This window comes from Leiobunum rupestre, chromosome 7 (assembly GCF_980474605.1).
Source record: "Leiobunum rupestre chromosome 7, qqLeiRupe1.1.hap1, whole genome shotgun sequence".
NCBI lineage: Eukaryota > Metazoa > Arthropoda > Arachnida > Opiliones > Sclerosomatidae > Leiobunum > Leiobunum rupestre.
In genome coordinates this window covers 30046571-30073495 of record NC_143390.1, presented here as the reverse complement: position 1 = coordinate 30073495, position 26925 = coordinate 30046571, and the positions used below count along the sequence as shown (strand labels likewise).

Genomic DNA, 26925 nt, shown 5'->3' with positions numbered 1-26925 from the left:
CATGATTAGTCTAATATATTGTTTGCAAATTGAAATAAAGCGGCATTTTAGCCTCATTTTTTCGAATCTCAAAGTAAAACTAAACCTCTAGACTAGCTTTAATCTGATTAACAATGTAACACTATTAATATTTTGTAGTATGTTTACTGCTATTAAACAATTTATATCGATAAAAAGTTAAAAACAGTAAAAACCGAGGGGTCGGACATTCCCAAAAAAAGCGTACGGGAATTCGAAATCTCTGTGATTTAGCGATTTCGTCAAAGATTTCGTGATTTCGTCAGATTTCGCGATTTCGTCAAAGATTTTTCGCGATTTCGTCCAAGATTTCGCGATTTCATCAAAGATTTCGCGATTTCATCGGAGATTTCGCGATTTCATCGGAGATTTTGCGATTTCATCGGAGATTTCGCGATTTCATCGGAGATTTCGCGATTTCGTCAAAGATTTCGCGATTTCGTCAAAGATTTCGCGATTTCGTCAAAGATTTCGCGATTTCGTCAAAGATTTCGCGATTTCGTCAAAGATTTCGCGATTTCGTCAAAGATTTCACGATTTCGTCAAAGATTTCGCGATTTCGTCAAAGATTTCGCGATTTCGTCAAAGATTTCGCGATTTCGTCAAAGATTTCGAGATTTCGTCGGAGATTTCTTGCGAAGTGTACGGGATTTTGTACAAATGTCCGACCCCTCGGTAAAAACCCTTAAAAAGTAATTTATGTTTAATTTTTCTATTTTTCCTATTTACGGAAAATTAACAACACTAGTTTTGGTCAACCCTGGTTTAAAACTTAGAAAAACACGCGATTCAAAAACGGGCTACGTGTGTATATCAAACTATCATTAAACGGAATAAAAATTAGGTTTATAACGGAAACCAAGTTACTATCGTATAAAAATTGAAATATAACCGCCCACACGGATGAGGGCAAACGATCGCCACGACATTGAACTAAAAAAAAACTAAAAAAGGGGGTATACCTTAATGCTATTTTTTGGAACAGAAGTTAGGGTAAAATTGTAGACAAAAACGATAGTGTCAAGGCCCATTAACTTTGTCATGGCAGCGAGTTTGAAGATTCGTGACTTCGGCGGGCTGGTTAACATTATTCTCGGACACGTACTCTAGCAGAAGTAGAAACAATCGACCTTCAAACAACGGCGTAAGGTAAATACACTATCGTAACAGTAGGCCGGCGCGACGTCGGTCCACGCACGTTCATCAGGTTGAACCGATCGAACGCGCTAATCGACTCCCGTGTTGAACGCGCTCGCCGAACCTGACACCTCCGAGTTCAACTACGGAAGCGGGTACGGTCTGCGCGGATTAATAAATATCCCCCTATCCCGTGACCGGGACGTCGAAGGACCTCGGAGCTCGAGAGGAACCACTCGGGATGACCCCCGTGATCCCGAGAGAACAATCGAACGCCCAAAATGGCCTCTTCCCGGCACGCCACCCAGCGCACGGGGGAAGTCAACACAGACCCAAATGGAGATTTATCCAAAAGATAGGAGGATTCCGCTCTAAATATTCGTTTTCTCTTTTTTTAAAGATTATAGGATAAACATTAGATTGCTACAAAAAAGGGGGGAAGTCAATGGGGAAGAAAATGTGCCTAGTTTAAAACCGCGATTGATTGAGAGTTGGCACGCAAACCCATTGTTGCTAGGATCGTGGCAAGACAATGAGAGTTTCGAAATAGAACGACTATTTGGGGGAAAAGTATTTCCCATTGATTTTACGAAGAAATTATTAAATTCGCGTGTGTACACGAGTCGTATTACGAAATTTACCAATTTATACTAGCAGTAAATGTATTCTTGCTTATACCAAGAACGTATTTGGGATAACCAGTACATAATACCATAAGTAAATAAACCGAAGTTATCAGACTGCTATACTCCCCATGTTGGAGGCGTTTTCAATATTAAGTTACATTTTTACCTCGAATTTGAAATTTTGCCGAAAAAAAGTTTTTGTTTTTATGAAACCATTTTTTATACATAGAAATAGCTATACCCACAATTCCCAAGTGCAATTTATCGCGTCAAAAGACGGGGGTGGAAATTAGCTTTTATTTGACTGGATTTTCATAAGGAAAACCGCCGTACGATTCCGAGCGCTATTTCGATAACTGCTGTTCATTTACTTCTGATAATATCCAACTTCGAACTGGATTTTTTTACCCCAGAGATACCATAATATCAAAAAAATGTATTTATAAATTGAAAGAAAATTACAACGAATTTCAAATATAATAAAACTTTACAAACCAACCAGAACTCAGAATTTCACTGTCGAAAAATATAAATATTTCAAAAGTATTTCGTACGAAGGTCACTTTTCAGTTAGTTTCGAAATTTCTCGTCTTTCGAAAATAAAGCTATTGAAAATAATGAGTCTACGTACAAATAATATCCAAAAATAACTTTCAATCGCGTACTGATACATTAGAAATAGGGGCCTTATAATGAAAACTTAAAGCGCCTGCAGTTATTTTAGTTAGTACGGTTTGTTTCGAATAATAACATTGGATAGAGAAAACCAAACCCCATTCCCAAATAATTTAACAAAGCATTTACCGCCTATAAGAGGGACGAAAACAAGCTATATTAAGAACAAAAGCCTACCCGCCGATAGAACAACTGGCCACGGGCGATAAACAGAGTTATTAATAAATGGACATTAATCATCAGAGTACCAGGTTTGTAAAAAAAAATTATAATATCATCGTAATAATCGAAGTCATTACTAGGAGAGGGAAAATTTCGAGATACCAGTTCCCAAATCGACAATTTTCGAGCTATTTCAAGAGCAGATTTTACCATCAAAAATGTATAAAGAATAACAGAAAAAAAATATTTTGAAAATAGATCCGGTTGCTAAAACCTGACCTGGAAAAATTCGTAAGACGCCAGCGTGGGCAGATCATCCGCGAATAATTTGGACAAAAAGCAGGCCTACGGGAACGAAGAGATTTAAAGATGACGACGGTTTACAAATAAGCCCAAAACTAGCCCCCCTTATACCGAAGAAAAAAAAATACATTTCTTAAACTATAACTCTACACTATAGTCAAGCAAATCAGGCGGTTTATAAAAGGAAAGATGATTTTTGAAGTGGGTCACTGGAATATCCATAATTAATATAATGAAATTTCAGTTTCTTCGAAATGGATATTATAAAGATATGCAAATAATAAATAAATTTTGTTTCAAAACGTACAACATCCAGGTATCGAGTTCAAAAACACGGTATACAGATCGTGATGTCCTTATTAGTCGCGGTCAAGAACTTTTACCCGTTTCCAACACCGTAAGAACGAGTTTAATTAAAATACCATAGCTCCACATCGAAGGTTTCGGGTTTCCCGGGGCGATGTTTGATCTACGTTTTGATAACCCGATGATTTCTAAAACGGTGTGTTCTAATTCGTTTATGATTTAAACCTAACCCTTTCCTAGAGCCGGAGGCGAACGTGCGAAAAAAGACTAACGTAGAAACGGTTCAAAGTCGAGTCAAAAATCCCATTAACGCCTACACGGTTCTGGCCCGCTAATTAAATTGAAATATAACCTCAAACACTGACCTTATACACGTACCAAATAGATACGTATAAATTATTCCCTCTTTTTTACTCGCTTCGGGTCAAGATGGTATTTCAACTCGATGAATAGTAAACTTTAAAATCCTTTTTTCGGCCGCTTTTGAAGCTTTTAACTAACAAAGAGTCGTTTTTACTCGCTTAGGGTCAAGATGGTATTTCAACTCTAGGTAATTTTCCCATTTTAATACACGGAATAGGGAACTTCGGCCGCGTTTAAAGCTTTTTAAAGTAACAAAGAGAAAAATTTTATTTACCCAACTAAAGGTAGCGTTAAATTATTTCTAATAATGAGAAGTATAAATGGGTTTTTTGGTCCTACCTGGCCACGATGAATTTTACATTTCGTTTCGTTTTACCGCGTTGTTTTGATGATTTCTGGCGCGAAACTATGCCAAATTGGAGAGCGGTTAACTGAACCCTTGGCGCCAGACGCGGGCTGTAGTTTACCGGCGCCAGGGTCAACAAAGGAGCCCACCTTACACGCATGCGCGTATATTCATTCTTTAGGACCCCAAAAAAAGCACCTTTCCAAACCCCCTCTTCGCCGGGCTATTTTTTTACTAAGCGGAACCCCAGACAAGGGGGGACCAGGAAGAACGAGGGGTACCAGAGAGAAGGTGAATGAAACCCAATACATTCAATGTAAAGTTCAAGAATTTTTTGGCAAGATTCAAACATAATTCGCGATATTTTTTTAACGCGAGCTTTGAACTTTTTCCATAACTCTCGCGTAACCGAATATTAAATATCTAAGTGTCGGATGCTTCGTTGAAATTAAATCCTTTTTAATTTCAGAGTATCGACTTGATTGACGTAATCCAAGCCATACGGTGACGTTTCAATAGAGTTAACCCAAATTATTTAAAATAATACCATAAATTGACAAATCGTCATATCGTTTTCCGTATACTGTATACTTTAAGGGTTTAAATCATTTAATAATTATTATATCATTTAATTTTTTTACCTCCTGTTATCGTTGTATATTAATTTTTGAAATTAAAATTAAAATTTTCAAAAATTAAATCTAATTTAAATTAATTTAATTTTGTATGCAAATTACTAATAAAATTATCAATATTAAGGAGGCATTTCAGGTTTAAAAATCAATTGGAAACATATTATTTAAATCAAATACGTCAATTGTTCCAAGAAAATCTGAATTTTGTAAGTATTAAATAATAATTATAAAATTTAATTTTTTACCACCTATTATACTTGTATATTCATTTATGAAAACGTACAAAAGTTTATGCTGTTGCAATGAAAATTTATGACAAAATAATCGAAAGAATTAAATCTAATTTAGATTTAATTTTAGTTTACATAACGGCTGTACGCAAATTACTATTCAAATTATCAATATTAAGGTTCAAAAATCTATTAGAAACATATTTAAATCAAATACGTCCATTTTTCCCAGTAAGGCTAGGCGCCCACTGGCTCTCCGTTTCGTATCCGTCCTGCCTTCCACAAGGCATTGTCTCCGTGACGAAGCAAAGGCTTGTGAAAGGTAGCACGCAGACGTGAGCGCCTGGCTTAAATCAACAACCCCGATTTTTTTTTGATTTTTCTAAGTTGACCAGATATTTTCAGCGCAATATAATTGTGGTATTATTTCGGTAAGATTAGAGCGAGGCTACGAGATAGATTCCCATACTGGAGTATGTAATGGAACTTACCGCGACCAGAATAACTGACCCACGTCCAAGGACGTCTATTTCGCATGCATGGCGTATTCCCAACTGTCAAAATACCACCCCCGTTTTCCCAACGCAGCAACCAACAATTTTTATAGCGCTTAAAGCGTGACTGATTCCCAACTGATTCTCGTGATATTTCGAAAAGATTCTATTGCAATGGAAAATATACTGTTGAAAATATCACACCCACTTAATACAAAAATATGCTAACTAAAAATTATATTTTGTTGAATTGGTTAAAATACTGTAAAATTATTATTAGTAAAACGTAATTGTAAAAATAATGTAGCTTCAAGTTACCATAAATATAATCTATATAATCCTTACAGCCAAGTCATAAGTGGTATTTAACCAGTTATAAATAATGGTAAATAACGTTATGGTATAAAATGAAAGTGGTAAATAATGGCATAGAATAATTTTACAATAATTATATACAGTATTTAAAGCTTAAACCTTCATTTATGGAGATTAAAACTTTAAAATTTAGAACGGACTTGTAGAGTAATGAAAATAAAGTTTAAGATCTTATGAAGTTAATATTTTCCTTTTTTGAATAAATTTTCTTGATTTCACATATTATACAATATAAAGCACAATTTTAAATTCCCTTATTTACCAATGGTATGTTTTGCGAAAAAAGTAGTATTTTTAGAAACTGCATTTGTGCGTGGAAATTTAAGATATAAATTAAAGTAATTCTTCAAAAAAGTAATATATTAAATTTTTTAATTAGTTAATTAAAACGCAAAAGCCCTAGTAGTAATAATTCTTTTTTTTTGAGTTACCTTATTTGTGAACTAAGTAGCTTATTAAAAAAAGTAAATAAACTTATAGTACGAAAATGTATATCTAATCAACCGGAAAAATTTGTGAATTATGATAATTTAATATTAATTTAGCAGTTATTTGTGTCATTTTTGACCTAAATAGTAAATACGTTCTCGATTTGACATATATAAAAGAAGAAAGTTTAAAAAAATTTTCAATACCACCATATCCAAATTTGCATATGAGAACAAACGATCGAGCGCTTTTCACAGTCCAAAAAGAAGAGACAAAGCTAAGTAGCGTCCCCAAAGTAATCCAAAATTTTAATTTAATTATTAGTGGTTTCTCATCCTTGACCACGGCGAAATTCGTTATCCTAGACCCCAATTTCTCATTGTATTTACGGCCACAAATTACGTCCAGAAGCTTGTAAAATTTATTGAATAACCCAAATTATCATCAGCCCGTGTAAAAGCCCAATTCGAGTCAATTATTTTAGATGTAGAACAGACTCTAATGGGGGAAAGTTCTGCTCAATAAAGCGGCTCTTTGTTTCCTAAGAAAAAGCGCGCGATGATATCGAAAGTAGATACCTTTTTCTGGCCTTTCATTGTTTTCCTCGTCGCGGGTTTGTTTATACAGATCAAAGGATATTACCCGTTCTCGCTTTATGTTTACATACGAGAAGTGCATTTGGCGGAATAATAGACCTTCAGATTTACAGTTTTTGCGCCTTTTTACACGAGTATTTTTATTACAGAGATTTAATAATTTCTACCGTTCTATTTCGATGCATCAGAGCGATGTGGAAAATAATAACATGGATCCTTAAATTTGTTTGTTCAAGATCATGGTGACCAGGGAAAAGCTTTGAAAATGTTATAGGAAAAATAGGAATTTTAGGGGCGAATTATAGGAAAATATAGGAAACTAAATAGGTGAATTATAGGACACTAAATAGGCGAATTATAGGAAAATATACTAAATTAAATAGGCTAAATTTAAAATAGGCGAATTATAGGAAACTAACAAAGAAAAATATGGGGAAAATAATAAGGTAATTATTACATATCGGAATACTTCGACTCGAATCACCTAGAATATTGATAATGTTTTGTACACTGCTTTCTTGCATTGTTGGATCACTTAGCGGATTTGCGGATTTACAAAGCTCGTACATTTCATGATTTTGTTCGAAAATGGCAGTATTTACACTACATGATGACACGTACAAAAACTTCTTTCATTTTCAAAAGACCGTGAAATTATAGGAAATTATAGGAAAATAGGTAAGAATAAAGGAAATTATAGGAAGGCATTAAAAATATAGGAAAATATAGGAAATATAGGAAGTCTGGTCACACTGCAAGATGTATCTCATAAAAATTAAGTTTAAACAATATTTCGATGAGTTCGAGGGTCCCCCCCCCCTGAGTTATTGTGTTTCCCCTTTCCATAAAAAGTTGTAGGGAGCTGTTGGCTAGGCTATTAATAATAGTAACAATAGCTAGGCTAATACCCAAGGCACCACCGTAGGCCTAAATCATCAAGATACTTTTAAAGCCATTAATTCAGGTGGCCGGGTTACAATGCGTACGAGGGTGGTGACCAGCCCTTCATGCCACAGCCCCCTAAGCTAACTATTACCTTTAACCTCAACAAGTTTTTATGGAAGGGGAAACCGAAGAGCTCGGCGGAAAACCCCTTAAACCAATGTGGAGAGGCTGAGAGCACTTGCAAACTCAACGCGGAATGAGTTGTTCCGAGTTTTCACCCTGTGCCACAAGCTAGAATCGACCCCGGCTCCTCTTGCTGCGAGGCGAAAGTGCTAACCACTCCGCCACCCACCATTAAAAATCACTTGATGACTCATATCCTGAATTTTTCATAGGAAAAAAAGGATTATATTTATAAAAATATAGGACTTTATAGCACTATTTTTTTCCAAATGATTGAATTTTACAGGACTACATACGCTATTTCATTTACTAACTTTATGCATTTAAAAACAAAATCTATATTTAGTGAAATAAATCTTTGATGTTCACTTAAAAAATAGAAACTATTTAACCATTTGATCACAAAAATATACTAGTAGCTAAGAAGGTTAACCATAACAACAATATAGACTAGATTTACTTTATATAGGAATCGATCCAATAGCTAAATTTAGCAAATTAACAGAGTGCTGGGATTTGAAATGAGACTTTTTGGGTATTTTTGCAAAAAAATTGGGATGTTATAGGACATTTAAAAAATAGGATTTTAGAGGAATTATAGGACATCTGTGGGTCCTGGACTTGGGCCTTGGGAACAAATATTAACTACAGGGTTGCCACAAAATTTTGAGATTCAAATTCCCTGACTATTCCCTGACCATGTTAAGAGATTTTCCCTAACTTCTTAAAAGGGAACGGTCAAGCTTTAACCAGTTAGATAGCCTTATAGCCCATTAAAAACTAAAATTTACGGCGAAAACCGCATCAAAAAATATTGAGTGGTTAATTTTTAATAAAATAAAGAAATTTCGGGAAATCGCAAAGCGCGCGTCTGCCGCGACACCTGGTGATAAGTCAGTGAGACAGAAAAACAACGTAAAAGCGCGCGCTGCTGAAGACGCAAAAACTTTGTTTTGCACGCGCCGCGCGTTCCAGTTATAAGAGACTTAAGCCTAAATTGCGCATTTTAAAAGTTAGGATAGTTCGCAAATCGCTCATACGGGGTTAGGGGCGCTGGCGGCAGCCCCTAAGATGGCGGCGAAAATTCAAACCCAAACACCTGGCGTTATTTTTCGTTTCAACTTTTTGGGCCAAAAGCTATTTTTTCAAGACAAAAAAAGGTACGTGTTAGTATATTGATCGTCTTGTTAATCTTTTGATACGGAAATAAGGCCATATTTGGAAAAGCTTGGCCGTTCCCCTTTAAGGCCAATTTGTTTTAATATTTTACTTTTATCAGAAGTTAATAAATTTAAATGGACTTATATTCCAGTAAAAAGGTTATTGCAATGTTGAAAAAATTTGCCAAACTTTCAAGGAAATAAATGATAATCATAGAATTCCCTGACTTTTCCCTGAATCTTTACAAAGTCTTAAAATTCCCCGACTTTTTAGGCCCATTTTGAAATTCCCTGACTTTTCCATGATTTCCCTTTTTTCCCTGACGTGTGGCAACCCTGAACTAAATAGAATCTTGGTATCGTGAGTAATTTCAAAGATGGATGGAATTTATCCTTCACTAAAGGGATGATGACGACACGTGAAAGCTACCACTTGTACAAAAACGCAGCTATGCTAGGTAAATTTCGAAACTGTATGTTTAATGATGTCTGAGAATTGGGCGTTTTTCGCTCATTTAAAAAGGACGATTTAAAAAAATTGCGCCAAATTGGTCAAGGTTCGCGCGGATTCAATAAAAAAGCGGCAAACTTAAAAGGGTCTCTAGCGTTTAATGTTTGGAGCATTAAAAGCGCATCAATTGTTCGCCCAAAGAAGAAAAGGATGGTGAACTCGCGTGTGCCCGAAAAGACACGCCGAATTCCCGAAAAAGAAACCTATCTTAACATTAAATAGCCATTAAAAGCCAAAAACGAAATACCCTGGAATGGGAAAAGGCGGAGAGCAGACTCAGAATTTCCATCTTTTCGTTAAAAAAAAAGTGAAAGAAAATAGCAATTTGGAAAAGAATCAAGGCTATGTAAATAAAAGCGCATTATACAGGGTTGCCACAATTATATTTAAATTACCTCACTTTTCACTGACCTTATATAGAGATTTTCTTTGAACTTTATATTTTATTTTTATCAGAGGTTGATGAGTTTACTTCCATATATTTTAGTATTAATTTGATCTTAAGGTTATGTTTGAACTAAAACACGTTTTATTGCAACGTTTAAAAAATAACAAAACCGTTTAAGGAAATAAATAATTTACACAGAATTTAGTAAAAATTAAATTTTACTGATAAATTTAAATTTCCTGACTTTTTAACAAACTCGGGGCCCCCACTCAAATCTTCAATTTTTTATAGGAAAAATAGGATTATATTTATAAAAATGTAGGACTTTATAGGATTTTATAGGACTATATATGCTATTTAATTTACTAACTTTATGCATATAAAAACGAAATCTATATTTAGATAAATAAATCTTTGATTTTCACTTAAAAATAGAAACTATTTAACCATGGCATTTTATCAGAAAATATAGTAGTAGCTAACCATGTTGACAATAACAAAAGTATAGACTATAGTCAGTTGCAGGCTAAGAAAGACAAAATATATAGTACATTCGGCGCAAGGATACCTCAGACCAGTTCCGGCCAGTCGACCGCGCGTAATTTAAATTTGACCACTTTACGGTCAATTTCAAATTTCGTGAGTTTCATCATTTTTTCGCGCCATCTAGGAACCGAAATTGGAATCTATTTTTTAATTTCATGTTGTCATGAGTTTAATTACTGAATGCAGCTAAAGAAAATTCGATAATTGAAGCTCCAAATATTTTAAATTGCCCAAGAGGTTACTATAAAAAGCATGATAAAGGTTTATTGTTAACAAGTAAAGAGAAAAATATAATTTTAAACGTCTATAGCTCATTAAGACAACGTTACCCCCAAGAAAGCGTGGTAACTATTTTAAAAGAAACTGCCGATTTAACTGGTAAGACGTAGAAATAAATTTACAAAATTAAATAATTATACATACTATTTTAAATTTAAGAATGATAGGAATGCCTTATCTTTTAAATTTGCTCGCCACCACAATTATGAAATTAAAAAATAAAGATTCCAATTTCCGTCTCTAGATGGCGCCAAAAGACGACAAAAAGAGCAAAATTCGAATTTGACCGTAAAATGGCCAAATTCAAATTTCGCGCGGTGGAATGGCCGGAAACGGTCTGAGGCATCCTTGCGCCGATTGTACTATATATTTTGTCTTTCTTAGCCTGCAACTCACTTTATAGAATGACTTGGTATAGGAATTTATCCTATAGCTAAAATAGCAATTTAACTACTGGGATTTTGCTAAAATATAGGATGTTATAGGACATTTTTGAAAATATAGCATTTTATAGGAATTATAGGACCTCTGGGGGCCCTGCAAACTTAAAATTCTCTGACCATTTATGCCTATTTTCCTGACTTGTGACAACCCTAATTTATTGTACAGGGTTGTTACAGTTTTTTCACAATCAAATTCCCTGACTTTTGCCAAGATTTTGTATTTTTTTATCTATATTTTAGTAAAAGTTTCCTATTGGCAACCGAAATTAAATTCCCTAATTTTTAGACCAATTTTTAAAATTCCCTGATTTTTATACCCATATTCAAATTCCCCGACTTTTCCCAGGATTTCCAAGTACCGTGGCAACCATGTTGTATCTAGCGTTGGATGGACGCTTTTCTTGACTAAAAGTGTACACCTTTTACTCTAAAATAAAAACAAATTCACCTGCTACACCAATAGAAACAACTCCCAAACTGACTGCTATGATTTTACAAACGATCAAATCTAATTACTTCTGGTAATATCTTTTTTCCAATTGGAAAAATAATGGGTGACGTATTATATACGTCATGCTGCCAAGACCCTATAGTTTTGCTCTGTAGAGTAATAATCACCAAAGTAACACGTCACTAGTTACGATATAGAGCAGAAAGTGTACACTTATAGTTCCCGAACAAACGAAAAGTATACACATAGGGTAGTTTTTAAAGAAACTCCACCATGCACAAGTTTATTATGTTGCGTTAAAAAGTGACACAACTGCCACGCCAAAAAACACCAAACGTCATTCTAATCCCCTCCCCAACCCCCCTCTTCCCGCCAAAAAAGCGAACTGAGTCGAACCTGTTGTTCTTTGTACTTTTCCTCCAATTCATCCAGAGTCCAGGTGGGGCAAATGCTGAGGGGGTGTAAACGGCTTTCCAGTTCTCGCAACCAACGGCGAAGGCACCGCATCTCTTGCGCGATCTCTGGAGAAATAGAGGAAACATTTATTAACACTAGCGTTAGTTTTTTAAATACCCACTAGACGGCGCTACTGTACTGAAAGTTCCGCCGTATTCCGCGAAATTTCAAATCTCAAACGCAACACCGTTCCAAAATTCAAGTACACTTTCGCCATCTAGGTGCCAGGTGAAGCAATACCAAATTTTTCCCAAACTGGCGCCATCTCCGAATACGTTTTCTATAACTAACGTAAGTTTAATTAAATTTGTTTTAAATTTCAATTTTCGTTCTGTTCTGCTTCTCAAGAAACAAATCGTTTAGAAAAGGGTCAATTTTACTGGGGAATTAAATAAATTAATCTTTGTAAGGATAAATAACCCTGTTAGATGGCGCTATCTTACTGTATTTCGATTTTTGTGAGTTTAAAACTTTAAGACATCGCGAGTTCGTGACTGTTTATAACATAAAATATGATCTTCCCCATTTAATATGAACGACTTAGTGACGTTAAGATAAGAATATAGTACTTATTTCGCGGAAATATTTTCGTTTAAAAAAATCATAGCTCTGAATATTTTGAAAGTTAATGTATGAAATTACCTATTATTATAAAAACTTAATTTTTAGGTTTTTAAGTGATTGGAAATTGTGTTTTTTAAACACATTCTTGATATAAATTTTTAAGTTACAATATTATAGACCTATGTGGCATTACTGATTTGTGAAAAGCTTTGAAACTTCAAGGTAGATATCCCCCAAAATTGATTTTTTAAGTTACAATATTTTTTATCTCATGTAAGGAATTATTGGTACCTCCATAAATCTTAGCAAAGGTTTTTGTCTATTTATTTTTGATCTTGGTAATATGATTACTTATAAAATTGGTCAATATGACCATTACAGATTTCTACTTAAAAATTATAAAACTGGTCATGACCACAAGATTTAATTTTAACTTCTTATCTTACTACTGCAAGTTGCCATAATTCCAGGATAAGTTTCAGGAGTTAAAATAAGTCAATTGAGCTTGTCTTTAACTATAGCCAGTTCATTAATTAGCTAAATAAAACTACTATTTCCAAAAATTAAAAAATAAACTGGTCAATATGACCAGTGGAACCCAAGACTCCTATTTGTCAAATAAACTGAATGACTGACACCAGTGCATCATTTTAAAGAACAAATATGAAACCAAATTATTATTATTATTATTACTGCTAATTAGGCAGTGTTAAAGACCATTTTAAAATAATTTTACCTAATTCCGTAAATTGGTCCGCAGGAAACATTTTAACAATGCATACCTTGAAAAACTCCTTCCTCCTTGGGCAGTGATGGTTCGTGGGGATTGATCGCTAGTTCCACAGCCTCCCACTTGTTGGCCAAGAGGTTCACGCGACGGTTGATTTCGTCTTTCATATCAGGGTACCGACGACCAAGTTGCTGGGCTTGTTCTTTGAAAGATTTACATCCAAAAACTACCAATTGTAGTTTCTCAAAAACAGCCTATAAAATAGAAACAAGAATTAAATACCATCCGATCAAATTATAAGAAAAGCAAACACTAACCTTTCTTATTTCAGCATTCGCTTTATTTGGAATGAGTTCCGAAGCGGCTAAGACATCAGACTGGAGATTGTGCAAGGCATCGTGGAGCTCATTGAATTTTTGGATGAATTCCGTAAATGTCCAGCAGCAAGCCTGGTTGACACCTCCATCTTCCCAAGATAATTCGTCACTAGCTTCCTACAATAATAAATGCGACTTATTAAAGCCAATTCCGATACATTATTTTATGATAAATTAAAAGTACATACTCGGCAGGTCGCAATAAGGCCTTCATCCATCAAGTAATTGTAATGAGACCTCAAGGCTTCCCAGAAATCGTCTCTGCCCGAAGAATAACTTTTTTGGGGAGTCCGAATTCTGTCTGCCAAAGGGACGTTGCTGGTCAGACTTTCCAGGGGAAGTCGACTCGATGACAGTTGTATTTTTGGGGAAAAGATTTGAGACTTGAGTGGAGTTGCTTTCTCATCCATTCTTGCATCGCGGCAAGATGGGGAGAACGGCTCCAAATGTTTCAAAAGGCTGCTGAAACTGGCATTTAACATTTCCCTTGTCTCGACTCCACTTTGAGGCAAAGGGAGATGACTTGGGCTTGACATTTTGGCTGCATAGAAAATTAGAAACTCATGAAAGTTAACTTAAAGAAGACTGTTGAAATTTAGAACTAACATAATTTAAACTAAAAACCGTTGCCTATCATTTTCGGGGTTCAGTTTCAGTTCTTATCTAAAGAGCAAAGAGTGTGGAGAAATTCCTTTTTATCAGCCGAAGTTTCAACCCACCCCCCTCCCCTTTTCAAGGGAATAAATTTGTCATTAAACTAAACGATAAGATTTTGAATAATCTAGCTTAATAAAATACAAGTTCGTAGAAATTAATAATTTCTTACGTTTTATTTTAATTTGGCTTTCTCTGGAAATGTCAATTTTAGTTGGACTTTCTCGTTTGGAACCCATATTTGATAATTTGGCACTGAATATTGGAATTATTTTGATTAAACCAGAAAAATTTGCGGAGAAATCATTTGGCACGATAAATTGGAAATAAGTTGCTTGAGGTGCAATTGCATAGATATCCCCAGTTTGAGGAGAGAACTTGAGCCATGGGTGGTTTGTAACGAATCTTAGTGATGAGTTTCGGAAGAATGGTTCTTCAATTTGTTGGTTGCACTTGAGGAATGAGTCGCTTTTAGCGGTTATAAATAATATTGTGTAATTTGCAATAATGGTTTTCTTTTCCAATGAATTAAGTTGGTATGAATTTGAGTTCACGTCGAAGTTGGTATTAAATCTGGAAAAGTAAATTACAATATGTTAATTTTCTTAATACTGATGACCAAAGTAAATGAACAAAACTCAATACTTCCCATACTGAAGGCATGGTCCTTACGCGACTCTAATACCCGCTTCAATAAAAAGGGGATTACCATGGATAATTAATCCATGGGATTACTGAAGGAAACATTTTCAGGTAGCCAGTTAGCCGATTCGTCTGGCTAGCCAATAAAGCCAAGTACAATCCATACTCAAGTCAAATTAAATTAACTATGTACACATTCCCTTTTTAAAAGCTATTTTCTCCTTATTGCGGCAGTTAGGCCTAAGACAATATTTCGCGTCTAGGCTTTCACTACAGACGTTTTTGCCTTTTCGAAAACCAACCCTTGTAAGGACCATATAAAGAATAGCTTGAAGTGTCTATTTGACCTCGGTTTTCAAATTTCGCGCCTTAATATCTGAAGAAATAGCAGACGACTATTAAATTTTATGTTTTTCGGTTACACTTTCAAACTGCAGCTGTTGTGCAGAGATAATTATTAACAATAGGCAGCTTTCATATATTAAATTAAAAATTCGGTCGGTAGGAGGTGATACTTTTGACCCAAATTGAAACTACGTACGAAGCCTATATACCACTTGACTTTGGGGCCCATTTGGCATCCGTCTCACCCCTCTTCCCGAGTCGGGGTGCTCAAGGCGCGCGCCAAGTGCACGCAAAGAACTTTATAACTGGTCAAATATGCTTGGCGACTTGATAAAAATACCTCCAATTACTCCTTGACAATGCGCCGCCGATATTTCATTTAGCAAAATGTTTGTTCCCGCTGCCGAAAAGTTTCCGATTTTTTATAAGTAACCTTTTTTCCAAAACATTTTCCGAATTACGTCACGAAGGCGGATTCTATCCTCTCGACGCCGCCGCCGCAAAAAAATTGACGCTGCCAAGGATTTCAGAAAAATCGGTGCGCCGCGCCACCGCCGACAAAAGTCAATCCGGCGCCATGCTCCAGTTACAGCTACACTAGACAAATCATTCAATTAAATTAGTTTCCCACGTACCAAGTTCTATTAGTAAAATACAATTTATTCATAAATAAATAATAGGCTTCGACGTAGTTTAAATTTTGGTAATAAGTATGGCCGCCTACCGACCGAGTTTTAAATTGAATATATGAAAGCTCAAAATTATCTCTGCACAACAGCTGAAAGAAAGTTTCAACCTAAAAACATAGAAATTGAAAAGTCGTCTGCTATTTCTACACATTTAGTTCACGGATATTATGGCAGATGGCGCTATATTTCTTAAGCTCTAAGCCTAAAGCAATTTTGTAGTTAGATTTCTCCTGGCACAATGGCGTCAGAAGAATTAAGTTTTAGGGAACCAATTAGAAACCGGACTGATTTGATTGATATATAATGGGAGTCTCAATAGAGATATTTCACGTCGTCTGCTTAGACTGCTTTCCCTAGCTTTGGCAGTGTAATGGTCGCCATTTTGAGCGGGTTTCTCAATACGAAAAAGCATTGGTGACGTAGACCCCTATACATTCATAATCAATAATTATAACCAAATGCATTCTTGATATTAGGTATAATATTCACGCTTGTACTAAATACCTACAATCAAGAAAGTATTTAGTTCCTTAAGAGCCTTACACGATACCACTACAGCTCCGACTGCTAAGATCTTATACTTTGCAAAATAATTATATGCATGATGTTTCAAAACCTTGAATATTTTGGTTCAAATACCGGATCCGCCGGGTAAGAATTAACGAATTAAAATAATACAGGGTTGCCACAATAATTTCAGATTCAAATTCCCTGTTTTCCCTGACCATTTTAAGAGATTTTCCCTGATTTTTAAAAACCAAAATTAGACCATTTTTAGCTTTATATTTTACTTTTATCAGAAGTTTATAAATTGAAATCAACCTACATTTCAGTACACAAGTATTATTGCAACGTTAAAAAAATAGCAAAACTTTAAAGGAACTAAATAATAATCATAGAATTTGTCCGATAACTAAGAGTAAAATTACCTACAAAAAGTGTCAAGAAAAAATTGAATTTCCCGACTTTTTACAAATTCTTAAATTCCTTGACCTTTCCCGGACTTTTTAGGCCCATTTTTAAATTCCCAGACTTTTCCCTGACGTGTGGCAACCCTGTAATATTTTACGTATCGAAATTAAATTTACAAAAAAATGCGCATTAATTTAAATAAAGAGTTATTAAAATAACTATTTACCGTTGAATTTGGGATTTAAATTTGGTTCATTCACTAAATCATAGTTTTGCAAACTTCAAATGGTGCTAAATGCGAATTTTGGGGAAGGCAAATCTCAAAATCAGTTTCGAATTACCGAATTAGCTTTGAGACCCATGTAAAGTCTATAAAGGATTCGTAAACAGCTAACCAAGTTGTTAATCAATAAATAAATAAGGTTAATCTTACGTGATAGAAATGGTAGTTAGGGTCTTTCGGTAGTATTCGTTTTCGTTAGTTTCTTTAGAGAGGTAATTTGGGTTATTCTTGTGGCAGTGGACAGGTTGGGCCGCCAAACGCTTCTTTAGGAGAGTAATTGACTTGGATCCCCAGTTGGCGCACTTCCGGAGAACATGGCGTCGTCTTCCGAGTTTCCCTCGGAGTACGCGCCTGTTTCTTCGCTCCCAAACCTGCAAAAAGAAACCAATTTGTAACATCTTAAAGAATTCCGTATAAAAGACCTCATCGTAAGAATTTACGTAATTTTCATCCAAAAAGAACAAATTGAAAAGGCGAAGATAATTAAAATTTCACACCCCAACCTGGTTAATCGGACCAGAAACCAATTTACCAAGGGAGCCGTCGATTGATCAATTTCGGTGGCCGGGTTAATTTCCAACTCTTTAAAATTATTTCGGTAAACATCGAAGGCACAGTTCGATACGAATCGATGTTTCAAGCCTTTGGCGAAGCGTGCGGCTTGGTAATTAAAAATTTCATTGCCATCGCAAATATAGTTAACTGGTTTGAAATATGAATTTTCCACGCATTGAGAGTGTAATATCGGCCAACGTAAAACCTTGGACTACTAAATTTTGCTCCAAACAAGTTGCCAAAAGGCAAGATATAGTTCGGCGCTTAAGTTGCCATCTAGGTTCGTAAAGCCAAACATTCGGTAAGAACCGCACAGTAATATTATTTTATTATTTATTTATTCCACATAATAACAGTAATATTTTAATATATTTATTTAATAGTAAGTATTAATTTATTCCACATAATAACAGTAATATTAATATTTTAAAATATTTATTTATTTTATAGTAAGTATTAATTTATTCCACATAATAACAGTAATATTTGATATATTTATTTATTTAATAGTAAGTATTAATTTATTCCACATAAATAATGGTAATATTTTAATATATTTATTTAATAGTAAGTATTAATTTATTCCACATAATAAGTAATATTTTAATAGATTTATTTATTAATTTAATAGCAAATATTAATTTATTCCACATAATAAGTAATATTTTAATAGATTTATTTATTAATTTAATAGTAAGTATTAATTTATTCCACATAATAAGTAATATTTTAATAGATTTATTTATTAATTTAATAGTAAGTATTAATTTAATTCCTAATTTTAGTTTAAAATTTTTAATCTTCATTTATTTCAAGTAAAAGTTGGACAAACAGCGAAAGCGGTACTCCCCCTCTATACCCTGGTAGCCAGTTTCAACCAAAACTAAATTTATTAATTTTTTCACTTTACCATGATATAACTCCGACTTCAACTACGATACCCCGTACTAAAAATAACGAGAAATACGGTGTACACGGAAAAGGATATTGGTCCAAGAACAGTTTTGATTTATATAGTATAAAGTAGATCATTATTTTAAGTTTCCTTCGTGGTTTTTTTTTAAACAAAATGACAGCGGTTTATTATTTTTCAAGACTACACCTAGACAATTTAGAGGCAGTCATTATCAGTAGTCATGAATCGTGTTTGGAGGGAGGTCTTTTTCTTCTATTTTTAATGTTTTTTGTAAAAGAGTTCGCCGCGTGCCGAAGAAGCTTTAAATAAAAAGACGATTAAATTACGAATCGTTCCAAAAACACACTTTCTTCTTAATACAAGACGAACAACCGTTGAGGGAGGTTTCTAGCTTTTGTTTTTAACCGTTTCGCGCTAGACACGTCGTGGCGGTCAACTTCTCCGGGTTCTCCCGGCGTCCATCGCGACTCCCAAACGTATCCTCTTCTAAAACGAACAGAATGAGCGACGTTAAGAAGTTGCGGCGGAGAACCGAGTGAAAAATGGACCTTTTCCAAGCTGGGCCTAATATTTATCCGCCCTCAAGACGTCAGTTTTCTAGGGTAGCCAAATTTGAGCGAAAGAAGACGCTACTTAAAAATAATATCTCGAACAATAGGAAGATTTTCGAGAAGGAACTAGTATAACGTAACCCGAGAACTTAATAACCTACAAATAAATATAACCAGTATGAAAAAATTAGCCATCCAACGAAGGGCTTTGAACCCTGCCAAGCGCGTATAACGTATTAAGGTTAACGGGGAGATGATTTGGGGCTCATGCAAATATTAAGTAAAACGTCGAGCAATCACGTTGTTAAGAAGTTAACAAAAGAGGAATGAAGAAAATTGGAGAGATGAATATCGCGTAGTCCGTTTTTACGGGCGCGCCGTCTCCGCGGTATATTTTTAAATAACTCGAAACGGAGCAGAAAGGATTGGATGATGATGATAGCGCTCGGTTTACTCGAGTTAACAATCACTTATTCCAAGGGGCAACTTTTTTCTGACGAGGAGAAATTACCGATCGCGCCTCGATTGTGGACAAATTTGAAGAGAAAAAAACCGCACCCAAAACAGTCCGCTGCCAATAAATATCGAAATTATACCGCGAATACAAAATTACGGAAGAAAAATACGTATCCTGATAAAATTATACTACAGACTTTTACACGTTTCTTCGTGACGGACAACAGTGAAAGACACGACGATTATTTACCCGAGACGAAGTCAATACTATTTGACGGTACTGTTACGGGTAAGAAACCGGGATAATTCGCGTACTCGCTACTCTCAATAAATATTTTTTACGCGAAAATACTATGTCCGTTTTTTTCTATTGAGGGGGTCCTCAATGATGGGTGGCGTAATGCGACTCCGTCTAGTGGTCATTAGAAGGCCTAACTAGATGCACCCGCGCAGCCTACTAATAGACGTAACCTTCGAGAGGTCATAAATGCGGTGCATAGGGTTCATCGAACTCTATGGGAAAATGACGAAATGAATGGTGTTTTGGAATGTGCCATCTAGACGGGTGAGTATACATCGCGTTTTTAAGGTTTTTCGGATGATTCTTAGAAACTGCGTCCTATTCTATACCGTAATAATATACTTTAAACCGGAGCCTATTTACCGGTTCGTAACACGACGATACCGGCGTCTGAATGCCACGGTAAATTGGACGAGGTCGAAGGTTACAGGAACGTAACCATTCCCCCAATAAAACTGCTCCCTCCGTTCTGTTTATGTTTACCCCAAGAGTTATCGTGTTTTAAATTGGAGTGCCTAGAATATTTCCCACAGTTTGGATGGTTTATTTTAAGAATAAAGTTGATTCCAATTTTCGTACTATACGTGGCTATTGTTATGGTAATAAGATGAGGTAATAGTAAAATCTAAATATGGTAGAATTATATCCCAAACGGGGCGATTGCAAGTAGTTCAAAATTATCTATTCAAACTTTAAAAAGTAAAAAAAATGGCCAACAATAACGTTTTTCCCCCGTTAAGGTAATAATCAATATTACACAATGCGTAGCTAATTCTCGCTCCACGCGTTATGAAATAAATCAGGTTCTAAGAGACAAGTATAATTTAGAAGAAAGCGGATATATAAAATTTCCCCAAACTTGAGCAACAACCATAACATCCCTTCGAACGTGCCACATCAATCATTTCCCTAAACAATTTAATTAAGTAAAAGTTGAAATTATTAACAATGCTGAAGATTAAACTAAATCTAGTTAATTCAGCTGGTAGAAGAAAATAAAAATTACGTCGTTACTCATTTGAAATTTCATCACCGGCGAACGGACACCAACATCCCGTTGTAGCCAATATTTCTTTCGCGGGGAAAAGCGGTTTTGAATAGAAGACAACTTAGACAAGGAAATAAGAAAAAAAGCCAAGAGTGTGAAATAGATTTGAACCGGTACTTCCAAATATAATGCGACTCTCTGTCATTATTGCAACTTGGAAAACGGGGACCCGAAATTGAGCGTTAAAATGAATCCATTGACGGCTAATAACGTTACACAAACACACTTCTTCCGGAACTAAAACACATACAATGAGAAAAGATATTATTTTTCTCGGCTAATAAAAGAAAATATTATTTCTGGATAGAGGGCGTAGTTGGGCACGGCGCATCGAATTTTAGGGAGGGGGATTAAGGGGGAACGGCAGAGGCTGGCACCTTGTATGACGAATGCCGGCTGGTTTGGCGGCTTCATCAATTACCGAATTCCGTCCGGAGTATAACCTTATTAATTCATATCGAAGGAAACGCGAAACGAGCTGCAATATCTGCCCCGGAGCCATATCGTGGATTCGAAATTATCAAAGACGTTTACTTTCATCGGAGTTGCTGGATTCACGTGGTTTCCACATCAATTATCGCCACAGCTAAAGATAAGGGCGTTAATGACGTACGCGGGAAGAGGAAATAAAAAGTGAAATGATGTTACGATAGTCACAACCAAAGAACCGACCCAAAGCACTCGAAACCAAATGTAAAACAAGGATATCTAAACATCCCAGCCAGGTCCCATGATTCTGGTCACGACGGTCCATAATGTCAAGATTCTGGTCACGACGGTCCAGAAAGTCAAGATTATTGCTACAACGGTCCAGAATGTCAAGATTATTGCTACAACGGTCCAGAATGTCAAGATTATTGCTACAACGGTCCAGAATGTCAAGATTCTGGTCACGACGGTCCAGAAAGTCAAGATTATTGCTACAACGGTCCAGAATGTCAAGATTATTGCTACAACGGTCCAGAATGTCAAGATTATTGCTACAACGGTCCAGAATGTCAAGATTCTGGTCACGACGGTCCAGAAAGTCAAGATTATTGCTACAACGGTCCAGAATGTCAAGATTCTTGTCACGACGGTCCAAAAAGTCAAGATTATTGCTACAACGGTCCAGAATGTCAAGATTCTGGTCACGACGGTCCAGAAAGTCAAGATTATTGCTACAACAGTCCAGAATGTCAAGATTATTGCTACAACGGTCCAGAATGTCAAGATTATTGCTACAACTGTCCAGAATGTCAAGATTCTGGTCACGACGGTCCAGAAAGTCAAGATTATTGCTACAACGGTCCAGAATGTCAAGATTCTGGTCACGACGGTCCAGAATGTCAAGATTATTGCTACAACTGTCCAGAATGTCAAGATTCTTGTCACGACGGTCCAGAAAGTCAAGATTATTGCTACAACGGTCCAGAATGTCAAGATTATTGCTACAACTGTCAAAAATGTCAAGTTTCTGGTCACGACTGTCCAGAAAATCAAGATTCTGGTCACAACTGTCCAGAATGTCAAGATTCTGGTCACGACTTTCCAGAATGTCAAGATTCTGGTCACGACTTTCCAGAATGTCAAGATTCTGGTCACGACTTTCCAGAATGTCAAGATTCTGGTCACGACTTTCCAGAATGTCAAGATTCTGGTCACGACTATCCAGAATGTCAAGATTCTGGTCACGACTATCCAGAATGTCAAGATTCTGTTCACGACTGTCCAGAAAGTCAAGCTTATTGCTACAACTGTCCAGAACGTCCAGATTCTACGTTTCTTATTCCAGAACGTATAGATTAATGTATTTTGTAATTACTCTGAATTCAAAAATTACTGATAAAAGTCTCTCACTCCAAAATTCACGGAGTTATTTTCCTCATCAAGGTTAATTAGCATTTTCAAGAGCTAAAAATTTCATACAGGCATAGATTACATTAAATGAAATAATTGAAAGACTAAAAGTATAAATTAATTTTCCCAACGGGAAATAAGATTGTGAGAACTACATTCATTCAACTTTCCACCACTTCGCAAAAGGAAATAATTAAAACTAAATTACGATTCATCGTAGTATAGTCCCCGTTGAGTAAAACCTTTGCGCGTGCACGGAGGTACGTATTTTCCAACAGTCAAAACAAATCTACCGTTAATATCGCCGAATAAACGGTTCACATTTTCAATTGTTAAAATAAAAGAAGGGGCTATAAATAAGCGAACGAAACGAGATACGGACGTTGCGAGATACCGACTCCAAACCGGTCCCCCCCGAAAGCATAAATTCGACAGTATAAGAAACAATGAAACTCTTTGTTTCAGACCCCAAAAAAAATGGGGAATGAGAAAAAAAGATCCTGACATAGAATACAAAGCCCGTGACACTTACCCCCCAAAAAACGCGAACGAACGTGAGAAAACGTATCGACCTTAAGATTAAATGGCGGCCTAGAACCCTTTCAAGATGGCTCGTTTGTCAAATATTAGAGGCTTAATTCGAGCCATAACCGCACCTTCGCGCAGGGGTGGAATCCGATATAAGAAGCGTCCGTGTGTTGATAATAACATTCATTTTGCCAACCATTTACAAATACTGCCAGCTTTGGAATTTATCGCCTCCGGCAGATTATATATATAAGCAATCTTATACATCAAACCAACTAGAAACGACAAACTAGGCAGTTTATTACAAGCACGAGGGGAGAGTGAAGTCTGCTCGATTATTTGGGTGGGATATCAGAATGAGAGCCTGAGTTGGCGAAAAATAGCTCGCTCATGTTCCGGACCAAGAGAATTAATCGACATCTTGATAACGTACCAGAAAAGAGAGAGAAGCGGCCTTTATAAAATAATGAAAATCACTGATTTGTCGGTCGTTGCTCTATCCTTACTGGCAATGGCGTTTTCTTGTTGTTGAAACGATACGGACCATTACGCTAATGGCGGAGAAAGCACCATCAAATATTACGATATATACAATTATGTAGTATTTATCGGAAGTTCTTTATATTATTTTATTATTTTTCAATTAACGCGCGTTAACAATTAACCGGAAAGACCATACATCATTAATAATCGATAAGCAAATTTCAATAATCACTCATCGGTGTTTTTCAACTTTAACTATACGACCCTCAAGAAGGTCGCTGGAAGGAAGTAGCGGTTAATTACAGGCATTTCAACTGTAATTGTTCTTATGTAAATCCTTTCCGACGCCATCGTTAGTTGGACATGAAATATAACTTATCGGAGGCTATAAACGGCTAAAACATGCACCTTCGCCAGGCTTCCAATGGGAGCTTATTTAGAAAAACAATAGAGAATTACTATGGTTATTTCGATCTTTGAGGGTCAGTAGCGGCCAAGATATTGATTTGGCGACTTTGGGCATTTTAACACTTTCGTTCAGCATGATCAGGAGGACAACATATCCAAATTCCATAAAAATTGGCCGAAAGCCATTTTCCCATAGACGGTGTGCGGGGTCCTTTCCCGCCAAAATGTGGATGTATACGGCTCATTACACTGCGTAGGAATATTTCTTACTTATACACCATATTTGTTGATGTAATAGTTTTAGTGTTTGTATAGCGTTATACACCATATTTGTTGATGTAATAGTTTTAGTGTTTGTATAGCGTTATACATCATATTTGTTGATGTAATAGTTTTAGAAAGTAACTATATTTTGCACGCACTATTCGAAATTTGGCCACAAGTGTTTGGATAGCGTAGAATACTACGACCATCGCCGTAACGAGTAAGCCCTCATAGCCCCTATGGCCACACCAAAATACGGGGCGTCTTTTCTGACGTAGCGCAATTGCCTTTACGACATGTGTGAGGTTGACAAAGACTCAAACACAATAATGGTGAGATATTCGAACGTGGGTTTCTGTCCCAGATATATATCACACCCGAGGCGTGGTTTTGTAACCGAGTAAAGAGACAATTTTTTTAAGCTAGGTAACTAGATAATTTGAAGTGAAAATGATAATTTAAAGTGATTGACGACCAGATGTTCGCCATGAGCGACTTCATCCATCATCTCCTCCGTTGAATGTTTCAATAAGAACCCTGGACAGTGGTTAGGGTTAGAGCTTACACTGTTAATTTACACGCCATACTTGCACGATGATAATACCAATTACTAATAGATTGATTCTGATTAGATTTTTAATCGAGTCAATAATCAATCGAAAGGAATTCAGAAGAAGGCCCACAAATTATTTAACGTGAGACAATTAATTTAAATAGCTAGAATAATTGATTGTAAACTTAATGATACATTTTGATAAGATATTTAAAGTTAGAGAACCCAACCTTTTACGCTCTATTTTGAAATTACAGAAGTAAAAATTTAAGTTAAGATTATTAGTTAAACCAATAAAATCCGAAAATAAAATTCCACACTTAAATTAAATATATTCACTTTACCAATATTTTTAGAGTGATATAGCTACACTTCAATATTTAATGATAAATTAATTAAATAAAAGTACAAGTAACCATTTTCAGACCGTACATAAGCCTGTTGTGGCTTCGTGGTCTTTGTTGATGTCAAATAAATAAATAAATAAATAAATAGCGTCGAAACGGCTGCAGCAGTTTTTAAATAATGTTTAATTGTACAATAGTGGTTTTTCTATTTTATTAAGTAAATAATGTATTAATTATTATTAATTAATTTCAATTAACTAATTCAGTCTAATTTTAAATTAAAGTTGTTTAAATTTAAACTATTAGTTAAATCCGAAAAAAAATTAATAAAAATATTTTAACACCCACTCTTTTATTAATTTAATGAATAATTAACTAATTAATTAAAAAAATCGAAAAGGAATTAATTCGTAATTAATTAAGAATGATTATTCTTTGTGTTAAAGATGCACTTCAATATACTAAAGACATAGCAAGCGAGTCATACCTCAACATAAAGGTTAATCCCAAGCAGAACATCAACGGCCACCATAGTCCGACTTGACCACTAACAACACAACGAGGAGCGCGAATAATACACCAACACTAACGCGGTAGGTCAACATTCGACAAGCGCGTTCGAAAACCCGATTATATCAAAGCGGAGATTTTTCTTTCAACCCTCTCGACTGGCGGCTCGGGGAAAGAGTAGTTGCGGGGAGTCATCTTCGACCCATTGAGAGCCAATTAAAATATAATCCTCTCGCGGCTATAACGAGAGAGTGCGGCAGACGACGCTGTCCAGCCAATGAGAAACGAGCGCGGGTGGACGACGTCTGAACAAAGTAGGCCAAAACGCCGTTTTCCTTTTAAAACAACTTTTTATTTCGGAAATCTTTCTCTCTCCCTCTTTCGAATTTTTAACGAGAACCGTTCGCTCCAGTTTCTCCAGCATCCCCCATTCAACTCCTTAATCCCAATACTTTCGACCATAGATAGGTTTTATAGTTTGGATTTGAAATAAATTAATCCAACACGAATTTTAAATTGAAACAAATTGTACAAAAAAAACAATGTAAAATTTCTTGACAGAGGAATTGAATAATAACTTGATTGATTAAGACGAATTGGTGAAAAATTTCTCGAACGCATTGGCGGCCAATGATACACGAAGGTGTTACGCGTGATCTATCTCAGTCTCTGGTTTATTTTTAACCTTCCTATTATTAAGACCTTTAAAAAGGATGTAATTTTTTTTGCAAAAAAACCAGGGGGCCCCTTTTCGCGCCTTCCGCAACCAAAAAAGAGAGAGACTCCACCCAAATTTGAGTGCTTAATAATAAGCGTACGGACGATGGAGATACCGCAAAAAGCCTTATTGGTATTCAATATTTCCACCCGGATTTTTTTGGCCGAGAAACCAAACACCTGCCCGACACGTGCGTCACTGTTTTCGCTTTAAAATTAGCTTCACTTTCTTTTTAAAAATAAATTCCATTAACTG

At 35.7% G+C, this 26925-nt stretch overlaps 1 protein-coding gene across 1 annotated transcript in view; it reads right to left on the bottom strand.

The window, feature by feature from the left end:
• Positions 1-26126, bottom strand: part of klar (klarsicht) — an 88700-nt gene extending 62574 nt beyond the window's left edge. The window contains exons 1-7 of the mRNA XM_090154512.1: positions 25930-26126; positions 17344-17564; positions 14495-14895; positions 13857-14209; positions 13609-13785; positions 13344-13545; positions 11938-12062 (exon numbers count right to left, since the gene is read on the bottom strand). Of these exons, the coding sequence (XP_090010638.1) occupies positions 11938-12062; positions 13344-13545; positions 13609-13785; positions 13857-14209; positions 14495-14895; positions 17344-17564; positions 25930-25974 (1524 nt within the window). The 5' untranslated portion in view covers positions 25975-26126. The remainder of the gene's footprint in view (positions 1-11937; positions 12063-13343; positions 13546-13608; positions 13786-13856; positions 14210-14494; positions 14896-17343; positions 17565-25929) is intronic.
• Between the last annotated feature and the right edge of the window lie 799 nt (positions 26127-26925).